Here is a 14,210-nt window from a genome sequence, read left to right on the forward strand (position 1 = left end):
TAAGGAGCATCCAGAAGGGTTTTCCAGAGTATTATGTAAATAGAGGTAAAAAATAATGACTGCAGGTGCTGGAAACCAGATTCTGGATTAGTGGTGCTGGAAGAGCACAGCAGTTCAGGCAGCACCCAAGGAGCTTTGAAATCGACATTTCGGGCAAAAGCCCTTCATCAGGAATAAAGGCAGTGAGCCTGAAGCGTGGAGAGATAAGCTAGAGGAGGGTGGGGGTGGGGAGAAAGTAGCATAGAGTACAATGGGTGAGTGGGGGAGGGGATGAAGGTGATAGGTCAGGGAGGAGAGGGTGGAGTGGATAGGTGGAAAAGGAGATAGGCAGGTAGGACAACTCCGGATAAGTCATGGGGACAGTGCTGAGCTGGAAGTTTGGAACTAGGGTGAGGTGGGGGAAGGGGAAATGAGGAAACTGTTGAAGTCCACATTGATGCCCTGGGGTTGAAATGTTCCGAGGCGGAAGATGAGGCGTTCTTCCTCCAGGCGTCTGGTGGTGAGGGAGCGGCAGTGGAGGAGGCCTAGGACCTCCATCTCCTCGGCAGAGTGGGAGGGGGAGTTGAAATGTTGGGCCACGGGGCGGTGTAAATAGTCCAACTCAGGAAGGGGCCATATTAGACCTGGTGTTGGGAAATGAGCTCAGCCAGGTGGTAGAATGGATACAGAACTGGCTTAGTCATAGAAGACAGAGAGTAACAGTGGAAGCGTGTTTTTCTGTCTGGAGATCTGTAACCAGCGGTGTTAGAACATAGTACATAGATGTTGTGCCGCACTTTTCTCCTACTCTAAGATCAAACTAACCTACATACCCTTCATTTTATTAGCATCCATGTATCTATCCAAGAGTCGTTTAAATGTCCAAACGCGCAGCCCTCCAATCCCTCTGCTCCAATCCTAACCTCACCATCAAGCCAGCGGATAAAGGGGGCGCAGTGGTAGTCTGGCGCACTGACCTCTACACCGCTGAAGCCAAACGCCAACTCGAGAACACCTCTTCCTACTGCTCCCTCGACCATGACCCCACCCCCCATCACCAAACCATCATCTCCCAGACCATACAGAACCTCATCACCTCAGGAGATCTCCCACCCTCAGCTTCCAACCTCATAGTCCGAGAACCCCGCACTGCCCGGTTCTACCTCCTTCCCAAGATCCACAAGCCTGACCACCCTGGCCGACCCATTGTCTCAGCATGCTCCTGCCCCACTGAACTCATCTCTACCTACCTTGACACTGTCCTATCCCCCCTAGTCCAGGAACTCTCCACATACGTTCAAGACACCACCCACGCCCTCCACCTCCTCCAAGACTTCCGTTTCCCTGGCCCCCAACGCCTTATCTTCACCATGGATATCCAATCCCTCTACACCTCCATTCGCCATGACCAGGGCCTCCAAGCCCTCCATTTTTTCCTCTCCAGACGTCCCCAACAGTACCCTTCCACCAACACTCTCATTCGTTTGGCCGAACTGGTCCTCACCCTTAACAATTTCTCCTTTGAATCCTCCCACTTCCTCCAGACCAAAGGCGTAGCCATGGGCACACGTATGGGCCCCAGCTATGCCTGTCTCTTTGTTGGCTATGTAGAACAGTTGATCTTCCGTAATTACACCGGCACCACTCCCCACCTCTTCCTCCGCTACATTGATGACTGCATTGGCGCCACCTCGTGCTCCCGCGAGGAGGTTGAGCAATTCATCAACTTTACCAACACATTCCACCCTGACCTTAAATTTACCTGGACTATCTCTGACACCTCGCTCCCCTTCCTGGACCTCTCCATCTCCATTAGTGACGACCGACTTGACACTGACATTTTTTACAAACCCACCGACTCCCATAGCTACCTGGATTACACCTCTTCCTACCCTATCTCTTGCAAAAATGCCATCCCGTATTCCCAATTTCTCCGCCTCCGCCGTATCTGTTCCCAGGAGGACCAGTTCCACCATAGAACACACCAGATGGCCTCCTTCTTTAGAGACCGCAATTTCCCTTCCCACGTGGTTAAAGATGCCCTCCAACGCATCTCGTCCACATCCCGCACCTCCGCCCTCAGACCCCACCCCTCCAACCGTAACAAGGACAGAACGCCCCTGGTGCTCACCTTCCACCCTACAAACCTTCGCATCAACCAAATCATCCGCCGACATTTCCGCCACCTCCAAAAAGACCCCACCACCAGGGATATATTTCCCTCCCCACCCCTTTCCGCCTTCCGCAAAGACCGTTCCCTCCGTGACTACCTGGTCAGGTCCACACCCCCCTACGACCCACCCTCCCATTTTGGCACATTCCCCTGCCACCGCAGGAACTGTAAAACCTGTGCCCACACCTCCTCCCTCACCTCTATCCAAGGCCCTAAAGGAGCCTTCCACATCCATCAAAGTTTCACCTGCACATCCACCAATATCATTTATTGTATCCGTTGCTCCCGATGTAGTCTCCTCTACATTGGGGAGACTGGGCGCCTCCTAGCAGAGCGCTTTAGGGAACATCTCCGAGACACCCGCACCAATCAACCAAACCGCACCGTGGCCCAACATTTCAACTCCCCCTCCCACTCTGCCGAGGACATGGAGGTCCTGGGCCTCCTTCACCACCGCTCCCTCACCACCAGACGCCTGGAGGAAGAACGCCTCATCTTCCGCCTCGGAACACTTCAACCCCAGGGCATCAATGTGGACTTCAACAGCTTCCTCATTCCCCCTTCCCCCACCTCATCCTAGTTCCAAACTTCCAGCTCAGTTCCTGTCTCCTTGACTTGTCCTACCTGCCTATCTTCTTTTCCACCTATCCACTCCACCCTCTCCTCCTTGACCTATCACCTTCGTCTCCTCCCCCACTCACCCATTGTACTCTATGCTACTCTCTCCCCACTCCCACCCTCCTCTAGCTTATCTCTCCATGCTTCAGGCTCACTGCCTTTATTCCTGATGAAGGGCTTTTGCCCGAAACGTTGATTTCGCTGCTCGTTGGATGCTGCCTGAACTGCTGTGCTCTTCCAGCACCACTAATCCAGTATTTGATTTTCAGCATCTGCAGTCATTGTTTTTACCCTATCACTGCTGACAGTGAATTCCACACACCCATCACTCTCTGTGTCCAGAACCTATCTCCGATATCTCCCCTAAACCTTCCTCCAATTGCCTTAAAATTATGCCCCTCGTGATAGACATTTCTGCCATGGGAAAAAGTCTCTGGCTATCCACTCTATCTCTGCCTCTCAACACTTGTACACCTCTATCAAGTTACCTCTCATCCTTCTTCACGCCAATGAGAAAAGCCCAAGCTCGCTCAACCTTTCTTCATATGACATGTTCTCCAGTCCAGGCAGCATTCTGGTAAATCTCCTCTGCACCCTCTCTGAACACAATATTCCAAGTGTGGTCTAACCAGGGCTGTACAGAGCTTCAGCATAACCTCATGATTCTTAAACTCAATCCCCCTGCTAATGAAAGCCAACACACCATACGCCTTCTTAACAATCCTCTCAACCTGGGTGGTAACTTTGAGTAATCTATGGACATGGACCCCAAGATCCCTCTCTTCATCCATAATGCCAAGAATCCTGCCTTTAAACTTGTATTCTACATTCAAATTCAACCTTCCAAAATGAGTCACTTCACACTTTTTCAGGTTGAACTCCATCTGCCAATTATCAGCCCTGTTCTGCATTCTGTCAATGTCCCATTACAACCTATAACAGCCCTCCACACTGTCCACCACACCACCAACCATCATGTCATCGGCAAACTTATAAATCCACCTTCTACTCCCTTATGCAAGTCAATTCTAAAAATCACAAAGAGCAGCAGTCCCAGACTGATCCCTGCGGAACACCACTGGTCACCAAACTCCAGGCTGAATACTTTCCATCTACTACCACTCTCTGTCTTCAGTAGGCCAGCCAATTCTGTATTCAGACAGCCAGACTTCCATGTAAACCCATGCCTCCTTACTTTCTGAATGAGCCTATCATGGGGAACTTTATCAAACACCTTGCTAAAATCCATGTACACCACACCCACGTCTCTACCTTCACCAATATGTTTTGCCACATCCTCAAAGAATTCAATAAGGTTTGTGAGACATGACCTGGCCCTCACAAAGCCACGCTGACTACCTCTAATTAAACTATGGTTTTCCAAGTCATCATAAATCCTGTCTCTCAAAATCCTCTCCAATAATTTGCCCACCACAGACATAATACTGACTGGTCTGTAGTTCCCAGGATTATCCCTATACCCTTGCTTGAACAAGGGAATAACATTTGCTACACTCCAAACATCTGGCACTACTCCACTGGACAGTGAGGATGCAAAGTCCATCGCCAAAGGTGCAGTAATCTCTTCCCTCACATCCTGTAGTAACCTTGGGGATATCCCATCTAGCCGAGGGTGCTTATCTATCCTAATGTTTTTCAAAGTTTTCAGCACATTCTCCTCCCTAACATCAACATGTTTGAGCATATCAGTCTGTTCCATGCTGCCCTCACAAACGTCAAGGTCTCTTTCACTGAGTGAATACCAAGGCAAAGTGTTCATTAAGGTCCTCCCCACCTCCTCCAACTCCAGGCACAAGTTTCCTCAATCTCCCTGATCGGCCCTACCCTCACTCTGGCCATCTTCTTGCTCCTCACATAACTGCCTTAGGGTTTTCCTTAATCCTACCCACTAAAGCTTATTCATGTCCCCTTTGAGCACTCCTAAGTCCATTTTTCAGTTCCTTCCTGGCTACCTTGTAACCCTCTAGACCCCTGTCAGATCCTTGCTTCCTCAACCTAAAGTAAGCTTCCTTCTTCCTCTTGACTAGATGTTCCACATCCTTTGTCACCCAAGGTTCCTTCACCCTACCATCCCTTCCTTACTTCAGTGGGGCACAGCTGTCCAGGACTAAGAGCAAGTGCTCCCTAAATAACCTCTACATTTCTGTGGTGCAATTCTCTGAGAACATCTGTTCCCAATTTAGGTGCCCCAGTTCCTGCCTAATAGCATTATAATTCCCCCTCCTCTAATTAAAATCTTTCCCATAACGTCTGCCCATATCCCTCTCCAGGAATTTAGTAAAGGTCAGGGAGTTGTGATCATTATCACCAAAATGCTCTCTCACCAAGAGATCTAACATCTGGCCTGGTTTCTCATCAAGCACCAAATCCAATATGGCCTTCCCTCTAGTCAGCTAATCCCACATATTGAGTCAGGAATCCTTCCTGGATACACCTGACAAAAACTGCTCCATCGAAACTATTTAAACTAAGGAGGTTCCAATCAATATTAGGGAAGTTTAAAGTCACCCATGACAACAATCCTGTTACTTCTGCACCTTTCCAAAATCTGCCTCCCAATCTGCTCCTCTGTGTCTCTGATGCTATTGGCAGGGGGGGGGGGGGGGGATGCTGTAGAAAACTCCCAATAAAGTGATTGCTCCTTTCCTGTTCCTGACTTTGACCCGTACTATGTAGACAAACCCTTCTCAACGACCTCCCTTTCTGCAAGAGTCCTGAAGAGGGGTTACACCCGAAATGTCAATTTCTCCACCTCCTGATGCTGCCTGACTTGTTGTGTACTTCCAGCCTCCTGCCTATCTTTGACCTCCCTTTCTGCAGCTGTGATACTATCCCTGATTTTTAATGCCACTCCCCCACCTCTTTCACCTGCCCCACCATTCCTTTTGAAGCATCTAAACCCTGGAACATCCAACAGCCATCCCTGCCTCTATGATATCCAACTCTGTGTAATGGCCACAGCATCATAATTTCAAATACTGCTCCATGCTCTAAGTTCATCACCCTTATTCCTGATACTTCTTGCATTAAAATAGACACACTTCAACCCATCACACTAACTGCACCTTTGCCCTCTCAACTCACTGTCCATCCTCACAGACTCTCTGCATACTGTATCAGGTTTTCACTACCTACTCCATCATCTGATCTGTAGCTCCGGGTCCCAACCCCCTTCCAATCTAGTTTAAACCCTCCCAAAGAGCTCCTGAAAACCTGCCCAGGATATTGGTGCTCCTCCAGTTCAGGTGTAACTCATCCTTCTTGTACAGGTCTCACCTTGCCCAGAAGGTATCTCAATGATCCACATATCTGAAGGCCTCTCTTCGACACCAGCCCTACAGCCAAATGTTCAGTTTTACTCGTGTTCTATTCCTAGACTCACTAGCCTGTGGCACTGGTAGTAATCCTGAGATTACGACTCTGCTTATCCTGCCTTCTAGCTTCTAACTCCCTATATTCTCTTTTCAGGTTCTCTTCCCTTTCCCTACCTACGTTATTGGTACTGATGTATACCACGACAGAGAATCATACTCATTGAGATGTACAGCATGGAAACAGACCCTTCAGTCCAACCTGTCCATGCCGACCAGATATCCGAACCCAATCTAGTCCCACCTGCCAGCACCCGGCCCATGTCCCTCCAAACCCTTCCTATTCATATACCCATCCAAATGCCTTTTGAATGTTGCAACTGTACCAGCCTCCACCACTTCCTCTGGCAGCTCATTCCATACACGTACCACCCTCTGCGAGAAAACGTTGCCCTTAGGTCTCTTTTATATCTTTCCCCTCTCACCCTAAACCTATACCCTCTAGTTCTGGACTCCCCCACCCCAGGCAAAAGACTTCGTCTATTTACCCTATCCATCCCCCTCATAATTTTGTAAACCTCTATAAAGTCACCCCTCAGCCTCCGATGCTCCAGAGAAAACAGTCCCAGCCTGTTCAGCCTCTCCCTATACACCAAATCCTCCAACCCTGGCAACATCCTTGTAAATCTTTTCTGAATCCTTTCAACTTTCACAACATCTTTCCGATAGGAAGGAGACCAGAATTGCACGCATTATTCCAACAGTAGCCTAACCAATGTCCTGTACAGCTGTAACATGACCTCCCAACTCCTGTACTCAATACTCTGACCAATAAAGGAAAGCATACCAAATGCCTTCTTCACTATCCTATCTACCTGCGACTCCATTTTCAAGGAGCTATGAACCTGCACTCCAAGGTCTCTTTGTTCAGCAACACTCCCCAGTACCTTACCATTAATTGTATAAGTCCTGCTAAGATTTGCTTTCCCAAAATGCAGCACCTAGCATTTATCTAAATTAAACTTCATCTGCCACTTCTCAGCCCATTGGCCCATCTGGTCCAGATTCTGTTGTAATCTGAGGTAACTCTCTTCGCTATCCACTATACCTCCAATTTTGGTGTAATCTGCAAACTTACTAACTATACCTCTTATGCTCGCAACCAAATTATTTATATAAATGACAAAAAAGTAGTGGACCCAGCACCAATCCTTGTGGCACTCCACTGGTCACAGGCCTCCACTCTGAAAAACAACCCTCCACCACCACCCTGTCTTCTACCTTTGAGCCAGTTCTGTATCCAAATGGCTAATTCACCCTGTATTCCATGACATCTAACCTTGCTAACCAGTCTCCCATGGAACCTTGTCGAACGCCTTACTGAAGTCCATATAGATCACATCTACTGCTCTTTCCTCATCAATCTTCTTTGTTGCTTCTTCAAAAAACTCAATCAAGTTTGTGAGACATAATTTCTCATGCACAAAGCCATGTTGACTATCCCTAATCAGGGGGATTTTATGTCTCCACCCTGGAGGCTCCATGCCTCCATTCCTGATGAAAGGCTTTTGCCTGAAACGTCGATTTTCCTGCTCCTCAGATGCTGCCTGACCTGCTGTGCTTTTCCAGCACCACTCTGATCTCTATCCCTAATCAGTCCTTGCCTTTCCAAATACATGTACATCCTGTCCCTCAGGATTCCCTCCAACAACTTGCCCACCACCGTGTCAGACTTACTGGTCTATAGTTCTCTGGTTTTTCCTTACCACCCTACTTAAACAGTGGCACCACGTTAGCCAACCTCTAGTCTTCCAGCACCTCACCTGTGACTATCGGTGATACAAATATCTCAGTAAGAGGCCCAGCAATCACTTCTCTAGCTTCCCACAGAGTTCTAGGGTACACCTGATCAGGTCTTGGGTATTTATCCAACTTTATGTGTTTCAAGACATCCAGCACTTCCTCCTCTGTAATATGGACATTTTTCAAGATGTCGCCATCTATTTCCCTACATTCTATATCTTCCATGTCCTTTTTCACAGTAAATACTGATATCTGTCTGCTCTCCCACCCCTTAAGAATTCTGTAAACTTGATCTGAGACATCCCTGACCCTGGCACCCAGGAGGCAACACACCATCCGGGAGTCTCGTTTGCGACCACAGAATTTCCTGTCTGTTCCTCTCACCATTTAATCTCCTATCACTATTGCTTTCCTATTCTTCCCCCTTCCCTTCTGAGTCACAGAGCCAGAAACCTGGCTGCTGTGGCTTTCCCCTGGTAGGTCATCCATCTGCAGCAGTGGGAGTGGTGAGAGAGGACAATGGAGGCTGCGAGGAAGATATATTTCTCTCTTAAAGACTTACCTCGTGAATCAGCGGCCTCCATTTGCAGCAAATAACATGTTGTTGCATATAGAACATAGAACATAGAAAAAATACAGCGCAGTACAGGCCCTTTGGCCCTCGATGTTGCGCTGATCCAAGCCCACCTAACTACACTAACCCACTATCCTCCATATGCCTATCCAATGCCCGTTTAAATGCCCATAAAGAGGGAGAGTCCACCACTGCTACTGGCAGGGCATTCCATGAACTCACGACTCGCTGAGTAAAGAATCTACCCCTAACATCTGTCCTATACCTACCACCCCTTAATTTAAAGCTATACCCCCTCGTAATAGCTGACTCCATACGTGGAAAAAGGTTCTCACGGTCAACCCTATCTAAACCCCTAATCATCTTGTACACCTCTATCAAGTCACCCCTAAACCTTCTTTTCTCCAATGAAAACAGCCCCAAGTGCCTCAGCCTTTCCTCATAGGATCTTCCTACCATACCAGGCAACATCCTGGTAAACTTCCTCTGCACCCGTTCCAGTGCCTCCACATCCTTCCTATAGTATGGCGACCAAAACTGCACACAATACTCCAGATGCGTCCGCACCAGAGTCTTATACAACTGCAACATGACCTCAGGACTCCGGAACTCAATTCCTCTATCAATAAAGCCCAGTACGCCATATGCCTTCTTCACCGCACTATTTACCTGGATGGCAACTTTCAGAGATCTGTGTACATGGACACCAAGATCTCTCTGCTCATCCACACTACCAAGTATCCGACCATTAGCCCAGTACCCCATCTTTTTGTTACTCATACCAAAGTGAATTACTTCACACTTATCCACATTGAACTCCATTTGCCACATTTCTGCCCAGCTCTGCAGCTTATCTATATCCCGCTGTAACCTGACACATCCTTCCTCACTGTCAACAACTCCATCGACTTTCGTATCATCCGCAAACTTGCTCACCCAACCTTCTAGCCCCTCCTCCAGGTCATTTATAAAAATGACAAACAGCAATGGTCCCAAAACAGATCCTTGCAGAACACCGCTAGTAACTGCACTCCAAGATGAATCTTTACCATCAACTACTACCCTCTGTCTTCTTCCAGCCAGCCAATTCCTAATCCAAACCTCCAACTCACCCTCAATGCCATACCTCCGTATTTTTTGCAGTTGCCTACCATGGGGAACCTTATCAAACGCCTTACTAAAATCCATATACACCACATCTACTGCTTTCCCCTCGTCCACCTCCTTAGTCACTTTCTCAAAGAATTCAATAAGGTTTGTGAGGCACAATCTGCCCTTCACAAAACCATGCTGATTATCCTTGATCACATTATTCCTATCCAGATGTTCATAAATCCTATCCCTTACAATTCTCTCTAAGACTTTGCCCACAACAGAAGTGAGGCTCACCGGCCTATAGTTACTAGGGCTGTCCCTACTCCCCTTCTTGAACAAGGGAACCACATTTGCTATCCTCCAGTCTTCTGGCACTATTCCTGTAGACAACGAGGACATAAAAATCAAGGCCAATGGCTCTGCAATCTCCTCCCTTGCTTCCCAGAGAATCCTAGGATAAATGCCATCAGGCCCAGGGGACTTATCTATTTTCATATAATATGAAGGGCGCCGAGAATGTTAAAGAGACAAGACTTAAGGCCTTATATCTTAATGCATGGAGCATTCTCAATGAAGTGAATGAATTAATCACGCAAACAGATACGAACAATATGATATAATTGGGATTTATAAAGGTTATAAGGTCACCAGCGATGGGAACTGATTTCAGCTTTTTTGAAAGACCAACAAAAAGGAAAAGGAGGTGGGTAGCGTTGTTGGTTGAAAGGTAAATTACAACAATTTGAGGAAGGATATTAGCTCTGGTGAAGTGGAATGTGTATGAGTAGAGCTCAACAAACCAAAGAGGCAGATAGAAGTGAGGATTGTACATAGACCCCAAACTGTCGTTGTGACATTGGGGAAGGCAAAAAGCAGGAAATTAGAATAAAGGCACAGCTGCAATTATGGGTGACTTTAATGTGCACATAGATTGGGCAAAGTTTGTGGTACTGAGATTGAAGAGAGCTTGGACTGTATTCACTGGAGTTTAAAAGAATGCAAAGGATCTCAGAGAAACGCTAAGTAATATTATTCTCACATCCACAAATAAAACTGGTTAGGCTGTTAAAAATGAATTAAGAATTCTCACCATCTCAAGAATCAGTCTGGTAATGCTATGTCGTAATCCCTCCTTACCCGGAACATCCATCTTTAGATAAGGAGTCAAAGCTGCACACAGTACTTCAAGTATGGTCTCACCAAGGCACTCTATAATTGCAGTAAGACATCCCTGCTTCTGTACTCGAATCCTCCTACTGTGAAGACCCACATACGATTTCACCTCCTCACCACTTACTTGCTTACTTTCAGGGAGAAAGGGGTCTAATAGGTTTATTATGGAGGAAGGTGTCTGGTTGGCCAGTCATGGAGAAAGAATAATATCCAGAATGTGTGGGCCAGTTGGGGTGACAATACTAGAATAAAAAACAGAAACATACAGCAACTGGTGTGTTGGCCTGCTGGGTATTTGCAGTATTTTGTGTTTTCATTTCAGGTTTTCAGCATGTGCAGTATTTTGCTATGGATTCAGTGGTCAGCTGAATGTAACTGCGGGGTTCTTGTCAATGTTCGGCACATCTTGTTTGATACCTTTCAGAGTCCAGTTTCATCAATGCTCGAACATCAAAGCAGAATTGCACATCTGTCACCGTACAACTGGGGTATGCTTCACTGAAACAAGAGAAACAGCCACATCAGAAGCTGTCAATATTTCATTCCACTTTGCAAAACTTTGGTATCTTCTTACTAAAAACTCATCCAGTACATTGGAATACCATAGAAATACAGTGAATGGACCTGAACAAATATCTGTCTCAGTCACACAGGCACAAAAGCATAAAATCACAGACCCCAACTAATCATTGTTTGATGTTTCCACAGATTCAAGTTCAAAACTGGAGCTAAAAGAATTTTGATGAAATTAGACAGGAGCTTGCAGGGATTGATTGGTATAGTTTATTTGCAGGTAAAGGGACCTCCAGCAAGTGGGAGGCCATTAAACGTAAGATAGCTAGAGTTCAAGATCTATATGTTCCTGTGAGGGTTGAAGGACAAGGTTGGCAGGGAACCCTAGATGGCAAGAGATGTTGAGGCTTTGACCAGAAAAAAGGAGGCATGTCTCAGGACTAGGGAACTGGGATTAAGGGAATCTCAGGAGGTGTATAGGAAATACAGGAGTTTACTGAAGAAGCAAATCAGGAGGTTGAAAAGGGGGCACAAGATAGTCTTGGTTGAGAAGATTAGGATGAATCCAAAGAGATTCCTTAAGTATATTAAAGGAAAAAGAGTAACTAGAGAGAGATTAGCGCCCCTCAAGAACCAAAGTGGACAAATATGTGCAAAGGTCTTTCTTTGCAGTCCTTCACACCACAGAAGGTTGTGAAGGCCAAGTCACTAAATATATTCAAGAAAGAGATTAATGATTTTTTTAAAATTAAGGGCATCAATGGGTATGGAGAGAAAGCAGAAATATGATGTTGAGATACAGGATCAGCCATGATCATATTGAATGGAACAGGCTCAAAGGGCAGAAAGGCCGACAGCTACATTCAGTTTCGTTGTTTAATTACTAGGTCAATTGGTGGAAGGGTCCCTGTGCTGAAGGCTGTTTAGGAACAGCCTCTGGACTCCAGTTACTGTGTTTTCCAACTGGCCTAGGTGAGTCAGTAGATGAAAGTTCTCCAGACTTGAGAGTTCAGTCTCTGACTGTTCTGAAAAACAGCAGAAAACCCTAAATCAGGATCAGCTGCAAAGATGTCTCATGGCTGAAATATTGTAAAGTCAAATATCAAGATTTCTAGTTATTTCTCATCTGAACTGAAGCCTGGTTTGAAGAAACAAAAACAGAAATTGCTGGAAAATCTCAGCAGGTCTGGCAGCATCTGTGAAGAGAAATCAGAGTTAACATTTCAGGTCCAGTGACCCTTCTTCAGAACCTTTGTTCTTCATTCTAAAGAATTAACTCTGATTTCTTTCCACAGATGCTGCCAGACCTGCTGAGATTTTCTAGCAGTTTGTTTTTGTTTCTGATCTTCAGCATCCACAGTTCTTTTGGTTTTTAATTCTGGTTGGAAGATGCCGGCGATCCTACATTGTGACGGTGATGACTGGAAATCAACTGGACAGTTGATTTCAACTTTTATTTCTCCTTTGAAGTCAGAGCCTTCACCACCTCAGGGTGTTTATTCATTTGCTTTTTTAAAATGTATAAGATCTCTGCAGAGCTGCATTGTATGAATATATGTTGGGGAATAAGAGTATATGGTTTAAATTTAAGTAGTAGCTTAGTAGCTCACCACATTTTCCACTTATTTTAGACTTACTTTGTTTACAATAAACAAGTTATTTCTGATTTTATTGAAGAAACTCGGTGAAAGTCTAGATAACTGCAAATACATGGATACTCTAACCCACACCTGTACACTCTCAGCAACCTCTGTTCAGGCCTTGCTCTGGTTATGAACAAATATAGAACTTAATTACTCACTGGAAATGTTTAATAATGAGATTTGTGTCTGTGATGTCCTTTGGGATTTGTGAGATCATCAGTGTTCTGGCCACCTACAGAGGAGAAATACCACAGTTAGAATACAGAAAACTTGAATCCTCCAGAAGACACCAAACCAAAATTCCCACAGATCCAGGCTAGCCACATCAAAAACTCCAACTCCCCAGGGATCTCCAAAACCAAACCAAGCCTCAGAGTGCATTTGGAATACTGTGCACATTATTGATTACCTCATTTAAGGAAGAATGTAAGGGTTTGACAGCTGTTCAGGGAAGGTTTTCCAGATTCATACCTGAGAGGGTTTATAGAATCCCTACAGTGTGCAAACAGGCCCTTCAGCCCAACAAGTCCATACCGACTCTCCAAAGAGTAACCCACCCAGACCTCATTGCTCTACATTTACCCCTAACTAATGCATCTAACCTACACACCCCTGAACACTAGGGGCAATTTAGCATGACCAACTCACCTAACCTGCACATCTTTGGATTATGGGAGGAATCCAAAGCACCCAGAAGAAGCCCACCAGACACGGGGAAAATGTGCAAACTTCACACAGACAGTTGCCCTAGGCTGGAATTGAACTTGTGTACCTGGCGCTGTGAGGTAGCAGTGCTAATCATTGAGCCACTGTGTCCCCCCCCCCTTATTTTATGATGAAAGGTTGGGCAGGCTAGGTTTGTGCCTCAAAGCCTAGGGTGAGAGGAATGGGTTCCAGCGCATGAGTCACTGACACCCGTCCTGGGAAAGTGGGAGCTGCACCACGTTCTTACAAATTGCATAACAAGGGAAGGAGTGAGGGTTTAAAACTAAATACTAGCGGAAAGGGATCTAATGTAGAAAGGTGTGGTAGATCAAAGAATAGAGACACGACAGGAAAACAGTAATATGGAAATGAGGGTCAGGGAATGGCAAGTGGGGTAGAGAGAAAAAAAACTGGCATTGTACCAACAATTAGATATTACAAAGACAATAGAAAAAAAACTAAAGGTTCTACATCTGAATATGCATAATAGAGCACAGAAACAGGCCCTTTGGCCCACCATGTCCAAGCCAACCAACAAACACTAAACTATCCTAATTCCATTTCCCTGCACTTAGTCCATAGCCTCCTATGCCCTGGCATTT

The 14,210-nt window shown here is 46.0% G+C and overlaps 1 protein-coding gene across 4 annotated transcripts in view; it reads right to left on the minus strand.

The window, feature by feature from the left end:
• Positions 1-14,210, minus strand: part of tmem63c (transmembrane protein 63C) — a 400,240-nt gene that overhangs the window by 186,547 nt on the left and 199,483 nt on the right. For all 4 annotated transcript variants that reach the window (XM_072567924.1, XM_072567925.1, XM_072567923.1 and 1 more), the window contains 2 exons: positions 13,062-13,135; positions 11,165-11,245 (listed from right to left, as the gene is read on the minus strand). In XM_072567924.1, coding sequence (XP_072424025.1) covers positions 11,165-11,245; positions 13,062-13,135 — 155 coding nt within the window. The remainder of the gene's footprint in view (positions 1-11,164; positions 11,246-13,061; positions 13,136-14,210) is intronic.

This window comes from Chiloscyllium punctatum, chromosome 4, assembly GCF_047496795.1.
Source record: "Chiloscyllium punctatum isolate Juve2018m chromosome 4, sChiPun1.3, whole genome shotgun sequence".
Taxonomy (NCBI): Eukaryota; Metazoa; Chordata; class Chondrichthyes; order Orectolobiformes; family Hemiscylliidae; genus Chiloscyllium; species Chiloscyllium punctatum.